General features: G+C 42.3%; 1 protein-coding gene across 4 annotated transcripts in view; it reads left to right on the forward strand.

Moving 5' to 3' along the window:
• Window positions 1–20,016, forward strand: part of MOB3B (MOB kinase activator 3B) — an 81,947-nt gene extending 61,931 nt beyond the window's left edge. For 3 of the 4 annotated variants that reach the window (XM_035310524.1, XM_035310525.1, XM_035310526.1), the window contains 2 exons: window positions 11,251–11,453; window positions 17,051–17,739. In XM_035310524.1, the coding sequence (XP_035166415.1) occupies window positions 11,251–11,453; window positions 17,051–17,122 (275 nt within the window). In that variant the 3' untranslated portion in view covers window positions 17,123–17,739. Of the gene's footprint in view, window positions 1–11,250; window positions 11,454–17,050; window positions 17,740–18,751 lie in introns of those variants that run through there. The other variant, XM_035310527.1, reaches the window with a different exon arrangement.
• The last annotated feature ends 885 nt before the right edge of the window (window positions 20,017–20,901 follow it).

A 20,901-nucleotide genomic window follows, 5' to 3' on the forward strand; every position in this document is an offset into this window, starting at 1 on the left:
ATCTATTAGAGGCAAATGGAGTCCCCTCTCTCTTCCATACCATTTGTATTCTGCCTAGGCTTTTACCCTCAGTGTAGCAGTTTTTTTGAACACGGTCTGTAATAATTATTTTTTGAGTGCCAGTGTATTTCCCAGCACAGATCCATGCTGAATCCCAGTGGTGGACCACAGACACTCCTAGGTAAGTTTCTCTTTTCCATAGAGTTAGGTGGTAATTCTTAAATACTATAGATTAATTCCATGCTAGATCCCTGCTAGCAGTTAGGTCTCAGGGAATGCACGTGCCTAAAGAATACATTGTCTAAATGAGCAGTTGCTTAGTTGATATTTGTAGAAATCTCGTTCTGAAGGTTCAGCGATCCTATGTGTATTTGCAGATTGAGGAACTGTACTGCAGACGTGTAGCGCATCACTAGATCTCTTCCCATCTTTCCATTTTGCATGCAGAAGCCTCTTGCAGTTCACAGACAGAGCACACTATGCTATTGTTAAAGATTAAATATTTTGCTCACTGCTTTTCTATTGTCCTGACTTGGAACTATGCAATCCTAGCAGAGAAAGTCAAGTATTTGGTCCTTGCAGACCATCAGTTTTATCTCATTGCAGTTACTAGCAATGAATTCCTTGCTCTGAAAATATATGTGTATGCTGACATTTATTGTTCTCCAAACAGTCCCACTTCCATGACCACGCTAAGCTTTTGCTTTCAGCAGAGCTACATCTGCTTCTGAGTTCATCTCAAAGATAGGAGGAATGAAAAAGGCACGGTGCCGTGAGCATGTGATCTCAGGAACCAGTTGGTATCTATCATGCATTATAGGTGGAGTTCTCCAGTTGTAAACCACAGTCATAACAAATTGCACCCCATTAGACATTATTTCCATAACATTCAGCTTCCTGGAGCATCAGTAAAGGATCAGTTATGAGGCTGCCCCATTTGCCAGCATGAAGACCTAGTGTTTTAAGACACATAGAACTGGAAATCCTCACTGGGGCGAGAGGAGGTTTCAGGAAAATAGTAATTATGCTGTCTTTGGGATTTCAGGAATCAAAAATTTAAACAGCTTTTTTGTGTGTAAGCATGAAGAAAATAACAAATCAGTGGGTTTTATGATTTATTCATGCTTTTTGTTTCATGGAAGAGCCAGGTTGAGCCCAGCACCCGCAGATACTCTTCAAAATACAAAAATGAAACCCTTTTGAAGGTATGCTCCAGCTGCTTGATCTGTCAGACCTCTGCTAGTGAGTGCACGCTAGTGAAATGAATCTGTAGTGGCTTGGCGCTCCCTACCCAGTTCTTGGTTTTCTTTTTTTTTTTTTTTTTTTTTTCAGAAAAACACAGCAGACATCTCTCCAGGTGCATCATCACTCTAGCGTAGTTCATATCTTCAGCAGTACTTTCAGATGCAAGTGCTCTGTATCTCACCTAGCTCACTGGTACTCATATTCTGAACAAGAAGACCCAAAGCCTGTGAATGCTGCAGAGGTGGCAACTGGAACCTGTGCTATTGTCTGCCTTGAAGATGTCTCAGGATAATTGCTGAGCCAAGACCACACTCTCTCATCATCCTGCCTTGCAGACAGGAAATTTTAGGTGTCCAGATACATAAAGCTGACAACTCTTTGTCAGGTTTTACACACAAGTTTTATCTATACTTCCACATCTTAGTCTGCTTTCCAGCTGTGTTAGTTACAGCGTGACCACATAAATCTCCATAAACCTAAAAGGTGATTGATGTTGAAGACCATATGAACAGTGGCAGAGATCATGTAAACTTATATTAAACATATAGATAAAAACATATAGACTTGAAAAGAGTAGACATAAGATGAATGAATGTTTCCTCCTCAGATGATTAATTTTAAACAGATAAATCAGTCTCTTCAGCAATACAGTGAAAAATGTTTAGTTCTGTTGTTGAACTGCAGTAATTACCCTTGCTAGACTAAGTGCACTTAGTCTTACTGTAGGTTTCTAAAGCTGTTCTAAAAAGAACATAAAAAAAAAACAAAACCACTATATACGTCACTTTCAGTTAAATTGTCCTTGCCTAATAAAATCAGCATGGGGATCTGAAGTTAAGATCTGACCAGTTTAAGATACAAGGTAAAAGGAAATGCAGAAGTGTAAGTGGTATCTATTGTGTGTCTGTGAAATGGAATGGAAATAAATGGTCTTGTGTACACAAAAAAAGGATTTTATTAATTTGTGTGGAAAGCAGATACCTTAAAGAGACATACTTTATGGTTTTGTTTTTGCCCCTCTTTAAGCAATTCAATTATGAACCTTAAGGTATATTGACTGTACTTGTCTACATGAAATAAAAGTAATGGAAGTTGGAAAGAGAGCTTCAAGGGAAGGAAACAAAAGTAAAATAATCTTTGTCTTATTTTCCTTTGAGTTCTATGACATTCACTAGGCATTAAATGGAATACCAGAAAATGTTTATAGGCAGTTTTCAAGACCCCAAAAGAGTTCATGCAGCTGTAGCTGTTGCAAAGTAGAAATGTTCTTTATATATTAGTTAAAAGGTCTGCCAGTGTCTCCCATTCTGATGTTACCCATGATTAGTAGGGTCTGAGGTGTTCCTGTTAAAGATAGTGCTCAAAGCTGCCAAAAATCTCTCATATTTCAGGCAGTGGTGAGCAGGAATTGAACACTGGAGGATGAGTTAGGAAAGGATAGAGAGTGCATTAACCCTGTAAAATGTCTTTTAAAGACAGACTTTTACTCTGCTGAAATCGGGGTGTATCCCATTCACATTTGAATTTGGTAATGCAGCAAATCAACTTTTTTTTGGCCAGGTATGTTTTAAATTACTACTTTTGTTATGTTTGAAAAGTTTTTGTCCTGTGGAACATTTCATTATTATTGATGTATGCTCGTTAAAAGCTTTGACTAGTGCCTTAATCTTGCAAAAGTATTTGGTTAAGGTCAAGTTAATGCAACTTTTGAAATTAATTCTGTAATTGTGCTTTGCTAGTGATGTTAAAATAATATTATGCTGCTTAGCTTTGTAATGCTTTAAAGGAAAGAGGATACTCTTGCTCGCTGATTCCGCAGACCCACTTTCAATGACATTAGCAGTAAAGTTTCATTCAATTTCCAGGTACCAGCCAGAGCCCCAGGCATTTCAAGAGACAGATCTCACCTATTTATGACCTATTGGAAAAATCTATTTAAATCATAGTAACTTATTTGCATGGGCAATAGTAGGTTTTGTATACCTCATAAAGCCAAGGGTTGTTGGCCCATGCATTAAGGGTAGAGGTAGTCTTATTGGGGTATATGCAATCAAAATACTTCTGTTCTGTTCTGTTTGTGTGACTTAGTTCCTATTGTGGAATTACACTGGATCCAAAACCTGTTAGCAGTTTTTTTTCACAGGGTGAACGTTCATGGCTGTGTTTGTATGTGGATTTATAGACATAACCTGAAACCTTGTGTGTGGAGGTATAGCTTTGGAAAGCACAGTCCTTTTTGAGAGTGAAGTCTAGTGTGCTCTGGTTCCTATTCCAGCGACATGGAAAATGGGCTTCCTTTTATCTGACAAACATGTTACTGCAGAAAGCAGGAGCATTCCTAAGAGCAGGACTACCCACATGGGTGTGTGTTTACAGGAGAGGAGGGAAGCAGGGAGGGAGAGGCCGACCTCTTCTATGGAGGCAGTTCAGAGAAAACAAAGGAAGGAAAAACTGGGAGCACAGAGAGGTCCCAGTGGAGTAGGGGAAGAGGCTGGGGGCAGCGAGGGCAGCGTTGCTCTGGTTGCAGCCTCAAACGTGTGCAGTGAGCCTGGCTCATGCTTGGATACTGCAGAGTGCTTGGGTATGTGGGGAGGGTTGGGTCGGTTCCTGTCTCTTCAGCTGGTGGGTCCATTTGATTTTACAACTCCTTCAACAGCTTTAAAAACTGAGTAGTAAAAACCATCTGTTATGTTATCCCCAAAGGTGGTGTTGTAAAAGCATGAGTAGTTAAAAGCAGTTTGGGAAGCCCTGACCGACTCTTGCTTGCCAGCCTGCAAATTTCTTTCCCAGGACACTGGGCTTTGCTTGAGGCCGCTCTTGTAAGTCAGGGTTAACTCGAGCGGAGTCAGGACCTGGATTTTGTTCTGCTTTCACTTAGTTTTCTGGACCAGGACTCCCGATCTCCCACTGAATTTCCCTTGCATGCTGCTGTTTAATTCTCTTTCCCTGTCTCATGGGAGAGAGCTGCGTCGTACTGCAGAAAAAAATTACTTCCTTAAAACTTACAAATCTTTTTTCCCAAAGAATTTTCAATATACACTGAAGATACCTTTGTGCAGGTAATCAATTCCTAGCTCAGCTCTGGTATCAAAGGATCAGAAAATGGCTCACCCTGGGAGAGACACAAGGGCTGTGATTTGAGTTGTTTGTGCTCTCTGAACATTTCTGAATGGCCCCCTGGAAAGGAATTGAGCACAACAGTCATTCAGAGAGCAAACATTGCTTTAGTGATATTAACCATGTTGATCTTTCAAATCCAGTGACTTGTTAACATCATGTTGTAGGTTTGGGCAGGTGTAAGGCCTCTGCTTTTAGTTAGATGCTGGAACACAATGTGTGCCGGGGATAGCAGGCTGTTCTGTCTTAGTGCTTCTCCAAGATCATGCTGCTTGCTCCTTCCAGTAATGCTTCACATTGCCCCATCGTACTGCAGCAGCAAGCCCAAGAGGGGCCCTCGGAACAGCGTGTTCTCGTGCAATAAATGGGAGACCAGAATGTTTGTTTCCTGAAAATATCAGAAGTTAATAACAAAAATGAAAACCATGCTGGGCAGTGATGTACTCAGCATGGGATGCTGAAACCACATCATTACCCAGAAATTGTCAGGCTGTGGTAGGTGCTGTAGGGAAGAAGCTGTTAACAGACCTGTGTCAGGTGAGAAGGAAAGTTTTTCCTTAGTCAGGCTCCGGTTTTAGTACCTCCTTTTTTCTAACATTGTCTCAGCAAGTTGCTAAACTCTCTTTTCCCACCCTAAACTGTCACATGTTACTCTGCCAAATGACTGCAATTTCTGTCCCAGAAGTGGCTGCCTTTTGTTGATCTGTAATATAGCTCATGCTAAGGCAGGGAGAGCCATAAATTGCTCTGATGCATCTCCAAGCTTGTTCTAGAATGTGTATATATTAATGCCATACACAGTTGTCTAAATGCAGAGCTCCAGCAAATCTCATTTTGTTTCTTTGGTGAAGGTGGCTTTTCTAGGGCAGACAGATGTGTTTGATGAGTTGCACTGTTACACAAACATGATTCAGCTGCTTGTTATGGTCCTCGGTTTCCTTATTGCCTTGTGGGCCTGCAGATCTGCCTTAATGGGTTTCTTGGCCTGATTGTCCGCTGGGGCAGAGTTTGCCTTGCCTGGGAAGGCAGCAGGAGGGCGTCCGGGTAGTTTGTGTACTCAGGTATTTACGTGCCTCTAAGACACCTGGTGGAGTTAATTAAATGGCAAAATGTGCTGCCATCATCCTTTTGTTGGTGTACAGCAGAGGAGAGAGCTGCTGGATGCTTGGGCAGTGCCAAGTTTCAAACAATTCTCTGATGCATGCCCTTTTCCCCTTAAACAGCACTTTCCAGAGCACCTCATCTGTACCTTTAGTTAGTGGCAACACTGCTTAAAAAAAAGATAAGAACACCATTTATCTTAGAAAGCCATGTCATGTAAGAGTGTTTTCCTTTCCTCTGGCATGAGAGCAGAAAGGAGGTCAATATCAAGAAGATGTAGGTGCATGGCAGTCTAGTTTATCCCTAGTGTTGTGCACCTGCCAGCTTATTTAGGTGACAAACAAAGTCCTGCAAGACTGATGTTGCTTTCATTGGTGCTTGAGACATACACTTCCTTGGGTAACACAGTGAGGTAACATTAAACATCTGCTTGGATCGGGATAGGTGTTTTTGCAGCAAAGTTTCTAGCCACCACTGAGGGCATCTTCTGCAAATTTTTGTACTTGGGGCTGGGGTAGGAGGAGGAAAACACAGAGGGAAGAGGTTGTTGGTTTCTGATAACACTGCTTTCTCTCTCTGTTATTAAACTGAAAAACTTCCCACTTTCCCAGAGTGGCATGCTTTTAAGCAGTATTTGCAGTAGTATATTATCTGTCCTTTTGCCAATGGAGAAAGGAGTCCCCCTTCTTTTCCCATATATGTGTTTTAAAAAAAGAATGAATTATGACTGTGGCCTGCTAAAGGACCTTAAAATGCATGGTGCTATTTCTGTGCACAATTGCCAAAGGGCTTTCCATCTTGCCTTGGTTAAGCAAGTCTTCAAACCACACAAATACAGAAGATCAGAAGTGCTCGTGGATTTGGCATCACAGAAGATTTAGCTGGGGCTGTGTTTTCGTTGCAAGCTGCCGGCAGGAGCATGAGCCAACGGCAGCGTTGCAGGCAGAAAGGCCAAGAAGCATGGCTTGTTCCTCAGTGCCAGCTTCCTGTGACTCCATGCATTTTTCCTCTTGCCTAGAGAATAAAAAAGAGGCAGCAAGTAGAAAAATGCATCATGACTCTCTTCCTGCGGTGCTGACCTGCTTCTGGGGGAGGTCATTACACGTATTGAGGTGAGGGGAGTCATGATGGTTTTGTGTCAAATGGGACAGTCTCCTTGCCAGCTGTATTCATCTCAGACCTTTACTCACCCTCTTTTATCCCTGCCTAATTTAATTACTTTAACATCTGCTCTCTCTCTCTCTCTCTCTCTCTCTTGTCCCACCGATACTCTGTGTCACACAAAGAACAGGTTTTGTATCAACAGGGCTTCATCACAACATGAAAACATCTCAGTGTTTTAAACCAACAGGCTCAACCAACTCACCGGTGGACACTGCACAAGCCTTTCTAGCAGATGGCAATAACAATACTGCTTTTCTAGAGTGAGTTTCCTGAGACATGGTCCTTGACAGTGTTTGTTGTTGCCATGTAAGTGGATTACTCAAAGAAACGAGACCACAGTCCAGTAGTGTCAATACTGGGCTAAATGTCCATTTGGTGGAAAGGAATTAGGTCTGGAGGCTCACTTAGGCAAAGGAACAAATCTGCTGGCAGCAAATCAAGAAAGGTAGAGAAGAGAAGAGGCTGACCCCCAGCTCCCAACACCTTCCTCTCAGGTAGCTGTAGAGAGCAATAAGGTATCCCCTGAGTCTCCTTTTCTCCAGACTAAACAACTCCAGTTCCCTCAGCTGCTCCTCACAGGACTTGTGCTCCAGGCCCTTCACCAGCTTCATAACCGTTCTCTAGACATGTTCCTGGGCCTCAATGTCCTTCTTGTAGTGAGCGGCCCAAAGCTGAACACAGTACTCGAGGTGCAGCCTCAGCAGAGCAGAGTACAGGGGGTCGATCACCTCCTTGGTCCTGCTGGCTACACTATTCCTGATACAAGCCAGGACGCCGTTAGCCTCCTTGCCCACCTGGGCACACTGCTGGCTCATGTTCAGGTGAGCATCAACCAGCACCCCCAGATCCTTTCCTCTGCACAGCTTTCAAGCCACTCCGCTCCAAGCCTGTAGCGCTGCATGGGGTTGTTGTGGCCAAAGTGCAGGACCCAGCACTTAGCCATGTTGAACTAGCAAAAAGGCCGAGGAACTGTGGGGAGGTGGGAGCGAGGAGGCAGAGGTGGCTGTCCTGTGGTGTTCTGGTGCACCTCCTTTTCTGCAAGAGGAAGCTGTTAGTCCTGGCAATCCCAGCACATACATGGTTATCACCATGCAGGCTACATTTGCTGCTGGCTATGCTATACCTGTCTATCCTCCACTGAATTGTTTTCCATTTGCATGTATAACCCTGAAATAAAGGAGCTTGCATGGTGTGACTGGGATGTTAGAGAGCATTTGCATAACTTGGCACCTTTCTGGGACATTATCAGGAACTCTGGGGTTTTGAGCTCCAGGTCAACAAAGAGGACCCTCCTGTTACATTCTTCTCATACAGCAGCACTGGGTCTTAGCCTGCAGAAGAATCAAGGCTGACAGTTCATGCACTCAGAAATACTTTTTTTCCAGCAAATAGCAGATAGCTTTAAAAAATCAGTCATCTCTGTATCCCTTTGCTTTTTAATGACATGGTTTAGCAATCTAATTTGATGGTTTTACATTCTGTCTCTATCACCTTGCAGATACGGAGACAGTCATCTTTCTTGGAAGCACTCAGACTTCAGTACTTGGACCCTGTTTTTTTAATTCTTTCAAATTTCCAAGAAACAAATTATGAAACATGGACTGCATGCTGAAAAGGGCTTGGAGGGGGTGAAGGCAAAGGCTACTGTTGCTCAGCTGAAGGACTGTTGGCTCCTCAGCAAGTCAAGGATCTAAATCTAAGCTAGTCATTTCCCAAGAGTCACTGGTAATGATTGCGCTCAGTATTTGATTTATTTATAACAGTTGCAGTGGGAAGAAAACATCAGGCCAAATTCTGACCTCAGAGTATAAATCTGGAACCAGCTAACTCTGATTTTGCAAGTCTTGATGGCATTACTTTGGATTCATTTTGCTGTAACTCAGTTCAGGATCTGTTCTGTTGTATTAGGTATGTTTTTTCCTTCGAGATGACATTTCTGCCACCCTTCTTGTCTAATTTCATGGACTGCAAGGATCTGCCTATTGCCACTCTGATGTCTTGGGCTTGCTTTCAGCAGCTGTGGCAGTAGTGGGACCTTCTTCATTACAGTGTTGTTCTTGCCAGCCCCCGGGGATGGACCTCCTTGTTCTGCACTTGGGGCGTGCATGTTCTGGCCTAGGAAGCTCTGCCCTCCTTGCTCAGGTCAGCTTGCAGTGACAACATCAGGAACTCCCCCCACCGTTTTTTTTTTGTTGTTTTGTTTTTTTTTAAGTTTTACATATTTTTTAGAGGGCGTCTTTAAAATTCTGGTTTGGGTAGATCAACAAAACTGTAAATCAGGGTGCTGGTCTAGCTGTTCCTGAAGAAATATGATCCACCTTGTTAACTAACTGGTGTTTCTGTTACATCTTTTGGATATATTTATTTTTCCTTTGGAAATGACAACTCAATTTAATAATCCAGGTGTTTGGCTAATTGCATGGAGTTTGGATTCAAATATTGCCAAGATCAGCTATACCAGTTGTGATTTCTGTAACTTAGAGATGTCTCAGCTCATGGCTTGAGCATTTAGGCCTCCTCCTCCGTGGCCTGAGATACTGACTTTGGCTTTGAGATGAACTAATTCCTATGAACAGATGTGACAACCAACAGCAAATGTTTCTGAAGGAGGTAAAGTAGCTGTTCTTCAGTAGATGCAGTTTTTTCTCTGGGCCCTAGTTTGTGCATCAGGAGCAAGAAGGCTGGGCTGTGTCTTTGAAACTGCCAGAAATTATGTCAGAAGGATTTGCCTCCAATGAGTCAGAACAGACCAAAGAAACCAAGGCACTTTGGCACGTCATCTGTACCTCAGCGATGGCAAACGTGGATGTAGTTCAGGGATATCCTGAGTATTGCTGTTAAATGAATAGTGGGAGTGAACTCTGCCCTCCAATCTTGTCCTTCCCACTTTCCATACCTTGTCCGTCAGTGTGGTAAACTGAATTTCATTAATTGACTGTACGTTAGTTCTGCTTTGCTGGCCTTTGTTACTGCTCAGGAAACGTGTGAGAAAAAGAGCACCGGAGCTTCCTTGATGGCTCTCTTGATTTCACATGCTCAGTCCTTTAATCCTGCATTTGCTGCAGACTGAGGTCTGCAATCTTGCTGTGCTTATTCGTATTGTACTGTGTATAGGCTGCTGTGTGCATAATATAAAAGGCTCATTTTAGTTTGAGGGAATGTTAGGTTCCTCCTCATGACTAAGAAATTACTTGGATTAGTTGGGCCTAAACATAGTTTCTGCTCAGACCTACTCCCAGTCAGCATGGAGCATACCTTTAGGGTCTGCCTGCTGGACTGACATCAGGAGACGTCTCAGTGCTGAGACTTCCCCACTTGTCTGTTAAGAGGCATAGTGCTGCTCACATCAGCCACGGATACACCCTGGGATACCGAAATGTATGGGAACAGGTTGTCCAGAGTAAGGTGTGTTTTCCTGTTGGGACCCAGAGTGATACAGCTACAGATGACAATTTACTTAAAATTCTCTTTTAAGCATTTAAAGTCTCACTGTATGTCATAATAATAATTCATCAATTGAGTACTGAGGAGTATAGAGTATTGAGCAATATGTAAGAGGATACTAAAATTTTAAAACTATAAAGTTTGTTATAATGTTAATTTAATATCTCCATCTTCCTTCTGCAAATAATAAACATTTTCCTTGTTGAGAACATGAGCCAGTCTTCCAGTGGTTGTGGAGCTGGTAAGCTGTGAGATTTTTTTTTTTTTTTAAAAAGAAGTAATAACTACAGTTATGTAGTTCAGATCTGAGTAAAACCTGGAATATAACTGAAAAATCAGGAGGATATGCAAAAAAGCAAAGTAGCATTGGAGTTTTGAGGATGACACTGAAGTCATCATGTCCAGGGCACAGCCATAGAAGTAGATGAATCCTAAGGGTTTTGTGGCAGCTCCATGATACACGATGCCATGTGAGATAAGTCTCTAATGAAGGGGAGCGTTGAGGGCACTGTTAGTACTACATTGTGGACTCCTGATGATTTACTTGCAAATCTTGCTTTTGCTGCTGCTTTGGAGTCTTCAGCTGCAGAGTGGTCTAACTTACAAGCTATTTTGGGACCATTGTTTTTGGATATCTGCAAAAACATGCAGGTCTACGAGTTTTTCCATAAAACGGATGTCATAGCAGTACACAACTCAGAGGAAGGTGAAAGAGAAGGGAATGGTCCTTTAATCTCTCTTCATTATTAAATTTGACATGGTGAACATGCCACTGTTGAGTAAAATGGGCAGAAGACAGTCTATCACTTCTAGGACAAACTCTGTCTATAAAAGTATGCGAGAACCACCTCATGGCGTAAAGCAGTTGATGTTAATGAGGCAGTGTGCAGTCCAGTCAAAATCACTGAATGTTACAACACGGGCTGTTCCTCCATTAAACTACTAAGGGAAAAAAGATCCAGTACCTATTAGTCTTGCGTCATTAAAATGCTTATGAATTTGGTTACCTTTGGTGCTAGCAGTAAGCTAAACAAGTGCATGAAGTGATCTCATGGGTTGGAAAGGAGGTCCAATATGTCATAGCCTCTTTTGTAGTTACAAACTACTGCTTTGCTCCAAAGCTGTTGTAGTGGGAGGATGACAGGATGATTGTGACAACCCTGTCTTCTCTATTCACAGGTGTTCCCTTTCCAAAGAATTTCCTTCAGATCTGCAAGAAGATACTCTGCCGGCTTTTTCGGGTGTTTGTTCACGTCTACATTCATCACTTTGACCGCATCATCCTTATGGGGGCCGAGGCCCATGTCAATACCTGTTACAAGCATTTTTATTACTTTGTGACAGAGCTCAATCTGATAGACCGCAAAGAACTAGAGCCTTTGGTAAGTGTGAGGTCTGGGAGAAAGCTCTACGAAATTTTCAGCTGCCCCTCACTAAGCCTTTCCCACACTTGTTGCAGTGGATTTCCTCTGGGAATAAAGTTAGTCCTTGAACAGAGGCAATTTAAAAGGAAGAACTTTGCCTCTGACCACAGATCTGTTCCATCTGCTGCAGCATTTGTGGGTGCTCAGTAGGCTCAGCCAAAAGATAAAAATGCAATGTGTTTTGTATGGAAAAATGCAAGGTGGGAAATGCTATCATTTGAAATTAGAAGTTCATTTTTATTCTGCTCCTTCCTGTACTATGTGTTTTATATAGAGTTTTATTCTTTTTTTTCACTAGTTAGTAACAGCATGGTTCTCATAGCAGTCACCTGAATGAATACATGTGAAGGGAACACTGGTCTGTATAAAGGTGAAATGGGATTTTTTTTTTTTAAATCTCTAAGTAGGTGTTTGTGAAAGTACAGAGTGTGTTAGATCTGGATCTAAGTGAAACGGATGAGGTGAGACAGAGGTTCAGACAATTAACAGCATAACAAAACCAGACACTTCCTTTTGGCCTGAGGTAGATCAAAATGAAACTCGTATCCAAAAGTAAGACTTCAGAAATTGAAACATTTTTTTTTTCTGTTGCTCTTAAATGAAAATAAAGTGTAGACAGAGAAGTAAAAGCATGGGACAGTTCAGAAAGCAGTTGATGTACAAACCCTCACTGTGGTCATTTAGCCAACTTTAAAAGGGATCAGGGCAACATTTCTACACAGGCCAGGGTTTAGAAAGTACTTATCATACAGCTCGTTTATGCAGTGCTAGAACCACTGGGATTTCTTTTCCTGCAGAAGACAGAACAGCTGAGGCTGGCTGGCACCCATGGAAATGCTGTAGTCCAGCACACTCCTCTGAAGGCAGTGTCACCTACAGCAGGTTGCCCATGACCATCTCCAGGCAGGTTTTCAGTTGTTCCACATAAAGGCACAAGGAGATGGTATTAAATATTCCTGGAAGCATGGGAAAGTGGTGTTTCTGTGGGAGTCTGAGCTGTTGCAGGGGTGGTACGTGTACATGCTGTGCTATGACTGAAGCCTAGCAGGAGAGCAGGCTAGGAATATGCTTGTGCTTCTCCCTTGCCTTCCACTATTCACAAAGTTCCCTTCACAAAACTACCCTTAGTGCTATCACAGGATGCAGCGTTACAAACTTTGCTGGGCTTCATGGTCATCCAGAAAACCATTTCACCTGCACTGGGAGGACATCATGTGAGCCAGCTGACAAAGTTCCACCTGCTTCTTTCATCTTCCTGTCCACCACTTGGGTGGGTGTCAGCAGCGTGGAAATGCAGGGGGGGAAAAAAAAAAGAAAAAAGAAAAAAAAAAAAAGTCTGTACTTTTGTCTTCAGCTGGGCAGAGAAGGGGAGTAGCTGCCAAACAACAGCAGACATTGGAAATAATCTTGAATTCTAATGTGGTAGTTGAGGACAACCTGTGCCCTGCCAGGTTCACCATGGCAGGAAATGAGCCTCCATTATCTTCCTTAATTAGAAAATGGGCCAAGAGCTGATTAAATAAAAAACAGACTGCCACATGCTTTAATAAACAGGAAGGCAACTGACTTATCAATGTATCTTCAAAAAGGGAGAATAATGAGGGAAGCAGGCAGTAGATGAATAGCAATATTAGCCTGCTGGCAGGACTTTGTCTGTTTAAAACAGGTTTTATCAGTCTTCTGCAACCCCGTGCAGCAGCTGTAAAACCAAATGAAGCAAATGAGTCAAATAGGGTTCCCCCCTTCCATTCAGGAGTCGCATAGCTTCAGTTAAAGTGGGACTTGTAGTCTAAAATGCTCCTTATCTTATTCACATCCCCGAGGCTGTGTTAATTTGACAGATCCCCGAGGCTTTCACAGAACTGCTTTGGGAGGAAGAAAATGGAAGCTGGCACACTTTCTGACCATTCAGGTGGTCCTGAAGAAAACAAGGCATGGCCATTTGGTTAATTTGGGGGGAAATAAGAAGTCTGAGGACATACCTGGCCTCTCACACAGTTGACAGGCAGACAGGCAGTGTGCACCACGAGAGGTCTCAGAAGACCCTTGCGGCATGTCTCCATGGGGAAGTTATCAGGAAATAAACAAAGGTCTGAATTTAAGATCTGGCATCTGCTTTGTACTGGCTCCAAGTGACTGATTTTATCCTCCACTGTCACAGTTCACCTTAGTTTACCTCTGAGCCTGTTTCGGTGGCTGAAAGTTGTCTAGCTGGGCGATGTCTGTGCCTCCATCTCATTCTCACCTTATGCAGATGCTTACAGAAGATGCTTGAAACACTTAATCTAAATGTGCTTTTTAGTGGGACTCTTAGTGCAGCTCCAGAAGTAGTAATGCTCTTCTGCTTTTTTCTCCTGCACTCTTCTTTTTAAACAACTGATTTCTTAGCCTGTAGGACTTAAGGACATACCAAAGCACCTTGTAACCACATTGTGAGCAAAACAGTCCTGAGCTGGGGAATTCTGCTTAATTTTTTGCCAATTAAAAAAAAAAAAAAAAAAAAAAAAAAGCTTTTGATAACTAATATGGATATCAAGGGGGAAAAAAAGACTAGTAATTGAACAAAACACTCAGGAAAGAAAGGCCTTCTTCCCCAGGCTCAAATTTAACAGAAACCTTCTCTCCCCTCCTCGGAGTCTCCGCTCACTTTGGTTTTGCCACGTTACACCCAGACATTGTTAACAGAAACCTTCTCTCCCCTCCTCGGAGTCTCCGCTCACTTTGGTTTTGCCACGTTACACCCAGACATTGCCAGGCCCTTTGGTGAGGTGAGGGATGATGCAGGAGGCTGAGGTTGTGTGCAATGCTTTATGTTTGCTGCTTTTTACTTGTTTTTCTCCACTCCAGCATGTGTTTACTGCAGGGCACAGTTCCTCAGGGTGTCTCAGCTGTGGCATAGGCTGCCCATGGCCCCTGGTCTCTTCAGAGGTGTGCCTGCTCTGCATGGGGCACCTCCAACCACAACCCCAACAGTGCCTCTATCCCCGTGTCCTCGCCTTCTAGCAGCTGCTGCTCTTTCTGAAGTGTTTGTGAACAGAGGAGCCACAGGCTTCTCTGGTTGAAGTTCTGGCACACGGTGGGTTATTTATGGCAGTTTTGGAGCCAGCTGGAAGTGGCTGTGAGTGGCACAGGGCAGTTGTTGGCCTCCCACCACCCCTGTAGCCCTCTGCTACCAAAACTCTGCCAATTAAGCCCAGTACAAAGCACCCTCTGCAAAGTAAGGTGCAAGTGTTAGTTGTCATATGCAATCTGTTGGGTGAAGCCTTGCATTTTGTTTCAAATTAGGGTTTCTTACCTATCAACAGCTCTAATAGCTCTCTTCATGAGTTTCCCTCTGTTGGATATAGTATTTAGTGGTATTTAGACGGTATTGTGAGCTTGAATTCATCGGTATTTGTGAAGTGCTCTGGTACCATCAAATAAGAACTGTAATAAGAGTGGAACTTGCTCTTGGTTCATCTTCCTCCCTTCAGGTCGATCATCAGCTTGTTTATTTTTAAGGAATACAAGCTGCTGCATGCAAGGCAACATAATCCCTTCCAAATACTTCTTGATTTCTTTAACTCAGCCAGAGAGCTGAGTCATAAATCTGATTTTCCTGTAAAGGGAGGTGAGTACCTTCCCTGATATGCATCTCTTTCCATTACTCTTATCTCAGAAGAGAAAGGGTAACTAGCAGGAATAAAGTGCTGTTGCAGGTGGAGCAGCCTCCCTGTAAAGGAGTTTATATTTTGAATGTGTCTGCTAAGTATGACACAGCCTCTGGTCACAGAAACAGTTTCCCTGGCTCTGCTGCTTCGAAGAAGCTGAATTCCTCCTTCCATTCCTGAATGCAGGGGGCTCTTTTTGGATGCTGGGTTTGGTGATCACAGAGACTGTTTATTGCCATGCTCCAGGCTTAGCTGGAGAGGCAGTGATCGTGTCATGAAACCTGAGGATCAGCACAACCACAGCAACGTGTCCTCTAGTAAAGGAAGGGGGAAAAAACAGGCTTCTGAAAAGCAATAAAATTAGTGCCAGGCAGGCATTAAACCACAGTGGTTTTTTTTTCCCTGAGCCAGAAGGTGCCTGCCACACAGACACAGAGGCTAAGAATCCTGCAGCTGTATTTCTCCTCTTGTTCAGTCATTTTAGATTCGGAGGCCATAGAGATTTGTGGCTGAGCCTCAGTGCAAAGCATTTTGTCATGTAACAGCATGACAACAGGTGAGGCAACAGTTTGCTCCCAACTTCTACTATATGTTGCAGCATCTTGATTTGGTTTCTAAATCTGCATATTCACTGGCCTGCTATTTCAGTATGCCTTGTGCTTGTCAGAGTTACATTAAATTAAAAAGTACACACCAAAACATGGTGAGATTTCTGTGTTAAATTTAAAGATCTGAGCATCGTGTAAATTCATTCGAAGGAGCAAGGTTCTTAAGACACATTTTTTTTTCCTTGTGGGAGGTGTGGACCTATCTATCTCTCTCACCACTGAGCACTACTGGTTAGCATAACCTTAAGGTATATCTCTAAAAAAAAGTGTTATTTGGTCTTCTTGCTGTGCAAGTTTGAGGAAGGTCATAGAGGGCCTGGAAATCTGTGGCCTGTGTATTCAATACGTACTTCGAAACTTGTGTTCTAATAACAAATCTAGGTGGCAAAAACATGTACATTTCAGAACTGTGGGCAGGTCAGGAGTTCACCTGGTGCCAAAGAACTGTGGGAAGTGATGAGCAAGGGGGTCAAAAGCTGGCAAACATGACGGAAGGGTTTATGTGGTTTCAGTACATTTGCTTCTCTCTCAGTTACCAGGAATTATCAGATGGATACATCTATTGGCCAGACAGAGATACCAGCATATGCCATTTTTGTACATTTTTATGTTTAGCCAACACAGTATCCTCTTACAGAGCAAGGAGTATCTTTTGTGCTCTCTCAGAAATATCTAAAAATACATAACAAATCAGTCAGATTCCCAGCAGATTCCTATGCAACCTTGAAAACCATTAATTGCAGTGAAATTCCCCTCTGAGGACAGGGATAAAAGACAGAAAAATGTGGCCATCTGCTTTGCTCATACTCTAGAAATCTTTTTTTTTTTTTATAATTCCCATCCCTTGGAAACTTTGACCTTCCTCTCAGAAGTAAACTTTTGGTAAACATTTTGTTTTATGAGAACAGAAAGTAATAACTACATTCAGATGGAGAAAAACAGAGAAGGGTTTTACTTAAGCATGTTGTTACGATAACTGTTAAAATACTGATTTAATTTTGATGTGGGGACAATCAGCTATGGTAGCAAATAGATAATTTGGGGGTTGGAAGTGGTGGCAGTCAGTGTAGCTGCATGCATAAAAATGGACAAAATGGTAATTGCCTCCATGGGGATGGAGTTCATTTGCAGAATAAACAAAGATAATAAGGTCTTCTTTCCTTATTCTCTATAATTCTGAATGTAAAATCTTCCATTGGCCTTGTGGCATGATTGGCTTCTGATAGCATTTTCATCCAATATTAGGAGTTGCTTAAAAGTAAACACATATTTTTTGTTTGTTAGTTTATCTCTTTAGGAAACTTCCTTTCTCAATGGAACTTCTAGTGTTTGTCCAAGCAGTCTAGCAAGTAAAGAGATAAGTGTTTAATACATCAACCTAAGCATTAAACTATGTTCAGGGTTTGTATTTTTTCCCCCCTTATCAAGCTATATTGAATGTTAATTGCAAAAACCCATCATGGTCTGAGTGACAGTAGGATTTTAAACTTAAAATTAATGCAGGAAATTTCACAGTGAGGTTTGTGTAATAGCTCTACCTTCCCATATTTTATGCTTCAGAGCCATGTTGCTGCTCTGATTACACTGACGTGAATCTGGAGCACTTTCTTCTCAGTCAGTGGGATTCTATATCTTCCTACAAAATTCAGAGTAAAATTGTAGCCCCACAGTCTTGGGTGGTATATGCATGTGCTGTTTTGTCACCAACACCAGTACTACACAATGTACTGTTTTTTATGCTTCTGTACCCCATAGATGTACTAAATGACAGGTTTGTGCAGACACTTAGCAGAATGGCCAAAAGTGACACAGGAAAAAGGAAGAATTATTTTTGTATACAGCTGGGAGGTCAGAAATGCCTGCTGTATGTGTGGCATTGTTGTGAATATACAGTATTTTCACCTCCACGTCATTCAACCAGTATTTTCTTTAAACTATTAAAAAAAAATCACTTAAGGTATGGTTTCACAATCATGTTATGCCACAATGAACACAGCCTGAAACTGAAAAGGTGGTCCTGCCCTTCCTATCACCCAAGCTACCTGCTCCTTGTGTCAGAGCTAGCCTTCGCATTACCATCATCAGACCCAAGGACCATTCAGCTGAACACCACCAGCTCAGCCCAAACTGATGTTTTTGCCAGGACGCTTTCTGGAGCAGTTGCACACTGCCTTGTATCAGCACAAGACACATGGTGAAAACATGGAGCCAGGGGAAAACACAACGGTGTGACTGTCGCTTTCATGGCAGCACATGCACAGCCAAAAATCTAGTCTGTCCCCTGTGTGCTGGACAAGTGAGAGTCCTCAGCTTCACATGGCAGCCTGGGCTTGCAGCAGGTGCTTGTGCTGGTGCAGCCACCAGCTGAGGGAATCACACAGAAGTCAACCAACTTCCTTCACCCTGCTTCAGGAAGAGGTACTTAGCAGTACTCAAAGCAAATGGTGTTCAGGTGAACACCGTGAGTTTCTCGTTTTTACTTCTTGCTTTGCCAGGGGTAGGTACAGCAAGGCATAAGAATCAGTCCCCAGATCTGTCACTACTGTGCATGAAGCTCAAGTAGCTTCTGTTAGACATTCAGTTTACTGCAAACAGTACATCTTTTCACAAAGTAATTAGCAGTTTTGCTGCCTCTTTGTCTCCCACAAAAAAAAAAAAAAGTTTATTCATCAGGCAGTTCATTGCCAGAAATGCCACAGATGTTGCAGAAATACTGTAAACATGGCTCATCTGGCAGTAGCCCCCTCCAGAGCTTACAGTGGAAAAAACAGCGGTAGCAGGCTTAACAAAACATGGCGAATTCGACAAGGGCATACTCATGTGAAACACAACAGAGTCAAACAGGATGATTAAATGAGGCTTTTACTGCAGATAAATTTTCAAGAATAGATTTTTAAACAGAATTATACCTTTCTTTTTTTTTTTTTTCCAAATCATTGCTTTTTCTCCTTGGCTATTTTTTATGTTTGTGGTGAAATTGGAATTCACACTTTTCCAGACCGTTTTCTCTATATATACATCCAGCCTTCGTGAAAGCAACAATGGCACCCATAAATAAATGGACATAAGCAGTTTCAAACCCTGACATATAAATGATCTGCCAGTCAGCAAAGGACAGTTTAAGCTTGAAATCAAAGAACTAATTTCATTAAGTCGCTGTGTTTTTGTTACCACTGTCCTTCATAGCTACCCATTTCTGGATTTATATTGTTGCTTATTGCTACTGAAGCACAGCCCTTTGGATCGTTCTGAATTGTCACATTTTACAGCACTTAAAGGAGCAAGACAAGAAGAATAATAGCACATCATTTTAAAGTTATATTTATTTTTTTATCCTTCTAAACTTTCCAGTGTGTTCTGTATGCTGTCCAGATGGCTTAAGCTTTAGGCAGGTACCTCATAAGGTTTAATCTTGTTCAGAGCTGTAGGTGGTGCTCCAGAAACTGGTCACTCTCAAATTAATCTGTCATGAACAGTTTCTGACTCTGAAATCTGCCAGTGAAATTTCTGTATGAAAAACTTTTATTTCTGCTCTCCTCATGCGTTGGCATTGGGACATCCAAAGGGAGAGCAAGAAACCCTCTTACTGCATGTAATACTGCTGCAGTAACAACAAATTGTCCTAATGGACAAACTGGCACCCAAATTTCTCGTCCCTCCTCCAATGTCTGCCCTCCCACAAAATTGCATGCCATGCCTTCTGCTAGATGGAGCTGACCATGAGCCTCTCTTCAAAGAAAATTCACCTGCTAAATACCTACCATGCACCTTGTAGAAAAGTGTCTTCAACGGTCCAGTGTGCCAGCAGATGCGGAACAAACGCCTCGTATGCATGTGCATGCAGGTAATGGGGTCAGAGGCTGTGTGTGTGCTCAGTTGTTCTATCTGTGCATGTAATGCAGGCAGGCATACAGCTACTGTAAAAATGTTCATAACTCAGGTACTTGTATGTCAGTTTTATTGTATATATTCATAGTAGTTTCCCTGAAAGGTTCTTGCTCATGGTTGTTATAAATTCTGTCACTCATTTCAGAGTGTTAGGCTGACTTACTATTTGTCTGGATATTATTCAAAAATAAATAAGTAGTAGCTAAATCAGCTTTAAAGTAGGCATTTGTTTGTTTCTTTTTTTCTTTCTTTTTTATTTTCTCCAGCTGTTTGCTGTAGTAAAAGAGTCCCTATTCAGGCAAGGCATGTCACTGCTTCTAACTAGCCATCAGTATCTTTTTTTTTTCCTTAAAAAGAAAAATAATAATAAAAAAAGAAACCAAGCAAGCATTCCCTGTTGCCGGTCCCTTTTTTTCCACTTCAACAAGATATGGTGATAATACGCAGCAAGATTACTTTTACCATGTACAAATTGCCAAAATTTCTCAACAAGTGAATCTGATCTTTAAATGAAAAAGACGTAAGTGATATCTAAAGAAATGCCATATTTTTTCCTTATGTCCTCCACTTCCTGCAAGAAATTATGGAAACAGATGAGAACATCAGGACTTAAAGTTGCTGAAAAATAGAATTCTCAGCTGTGATGCTCGAAAACAGCAAAGTCATAAGATACACTGCACTGCCAGAGTTTTTGAGTAGATACTTTCTGGCATGCATGTTTTTAATTACTATTTTTATCGCATCAGCTGCTTTCACAGAATCACAGAATCACAGAATTTCTAGGTTGGAAGAGACCTCAAGATCATCAAGTCCAACCTCTAACCTAACACTAACAGTCCCCACTAAACCATATCCCTAAGCTCTACATCTAAACGTCTTTTGAAGACTTCCAGGGATGGTGACTCCACCACCTCCCTGGGCAGCCTGTTCCAATGCCTCACAACCCTTTCAGTAAAGAAGCTCTTCCTAACATCTAACCTAAAACTCCCCTGGCGCAACTTTAGCCCATTCCCCCCTCGTCCTGTCACCAGGCACGTGGGAGAACAGGCCAACCCCCACCTCTCTACAGCCTCCTTTAAGGTATCTGTAGAGAGCGATAAGGTCGCCCCTGAGCCTCCTCTTCTCCAGGCTGAACAAGCCCAGCTCCCTCAGCCGCTCCTCGTAGGACTTGTTCTCCAGGCCCCTCACCAGCTTCGTTGCCCTTCTTTGGACCCGCTCAAGCACCTCCATGTCCTTCTTGTAGCGAGGGGCCCAAAACTG

This window comes from Oxyura jamaicensis, chromosome Z, assembly GCF_011077185.1.
Source record: "Oxyura jamaicensis isolate SHBP4307 breed ruddy duck chromosome Z, BPBGC_Ojam_1.0, whole genome shotgun sequence".
NCBI classification, from domain to species: Eukaryota; Metazoa; Chordata; class Aves; order Anseriformes; family Anatidae; genus Oxyura; species Oxyura jamaicensis.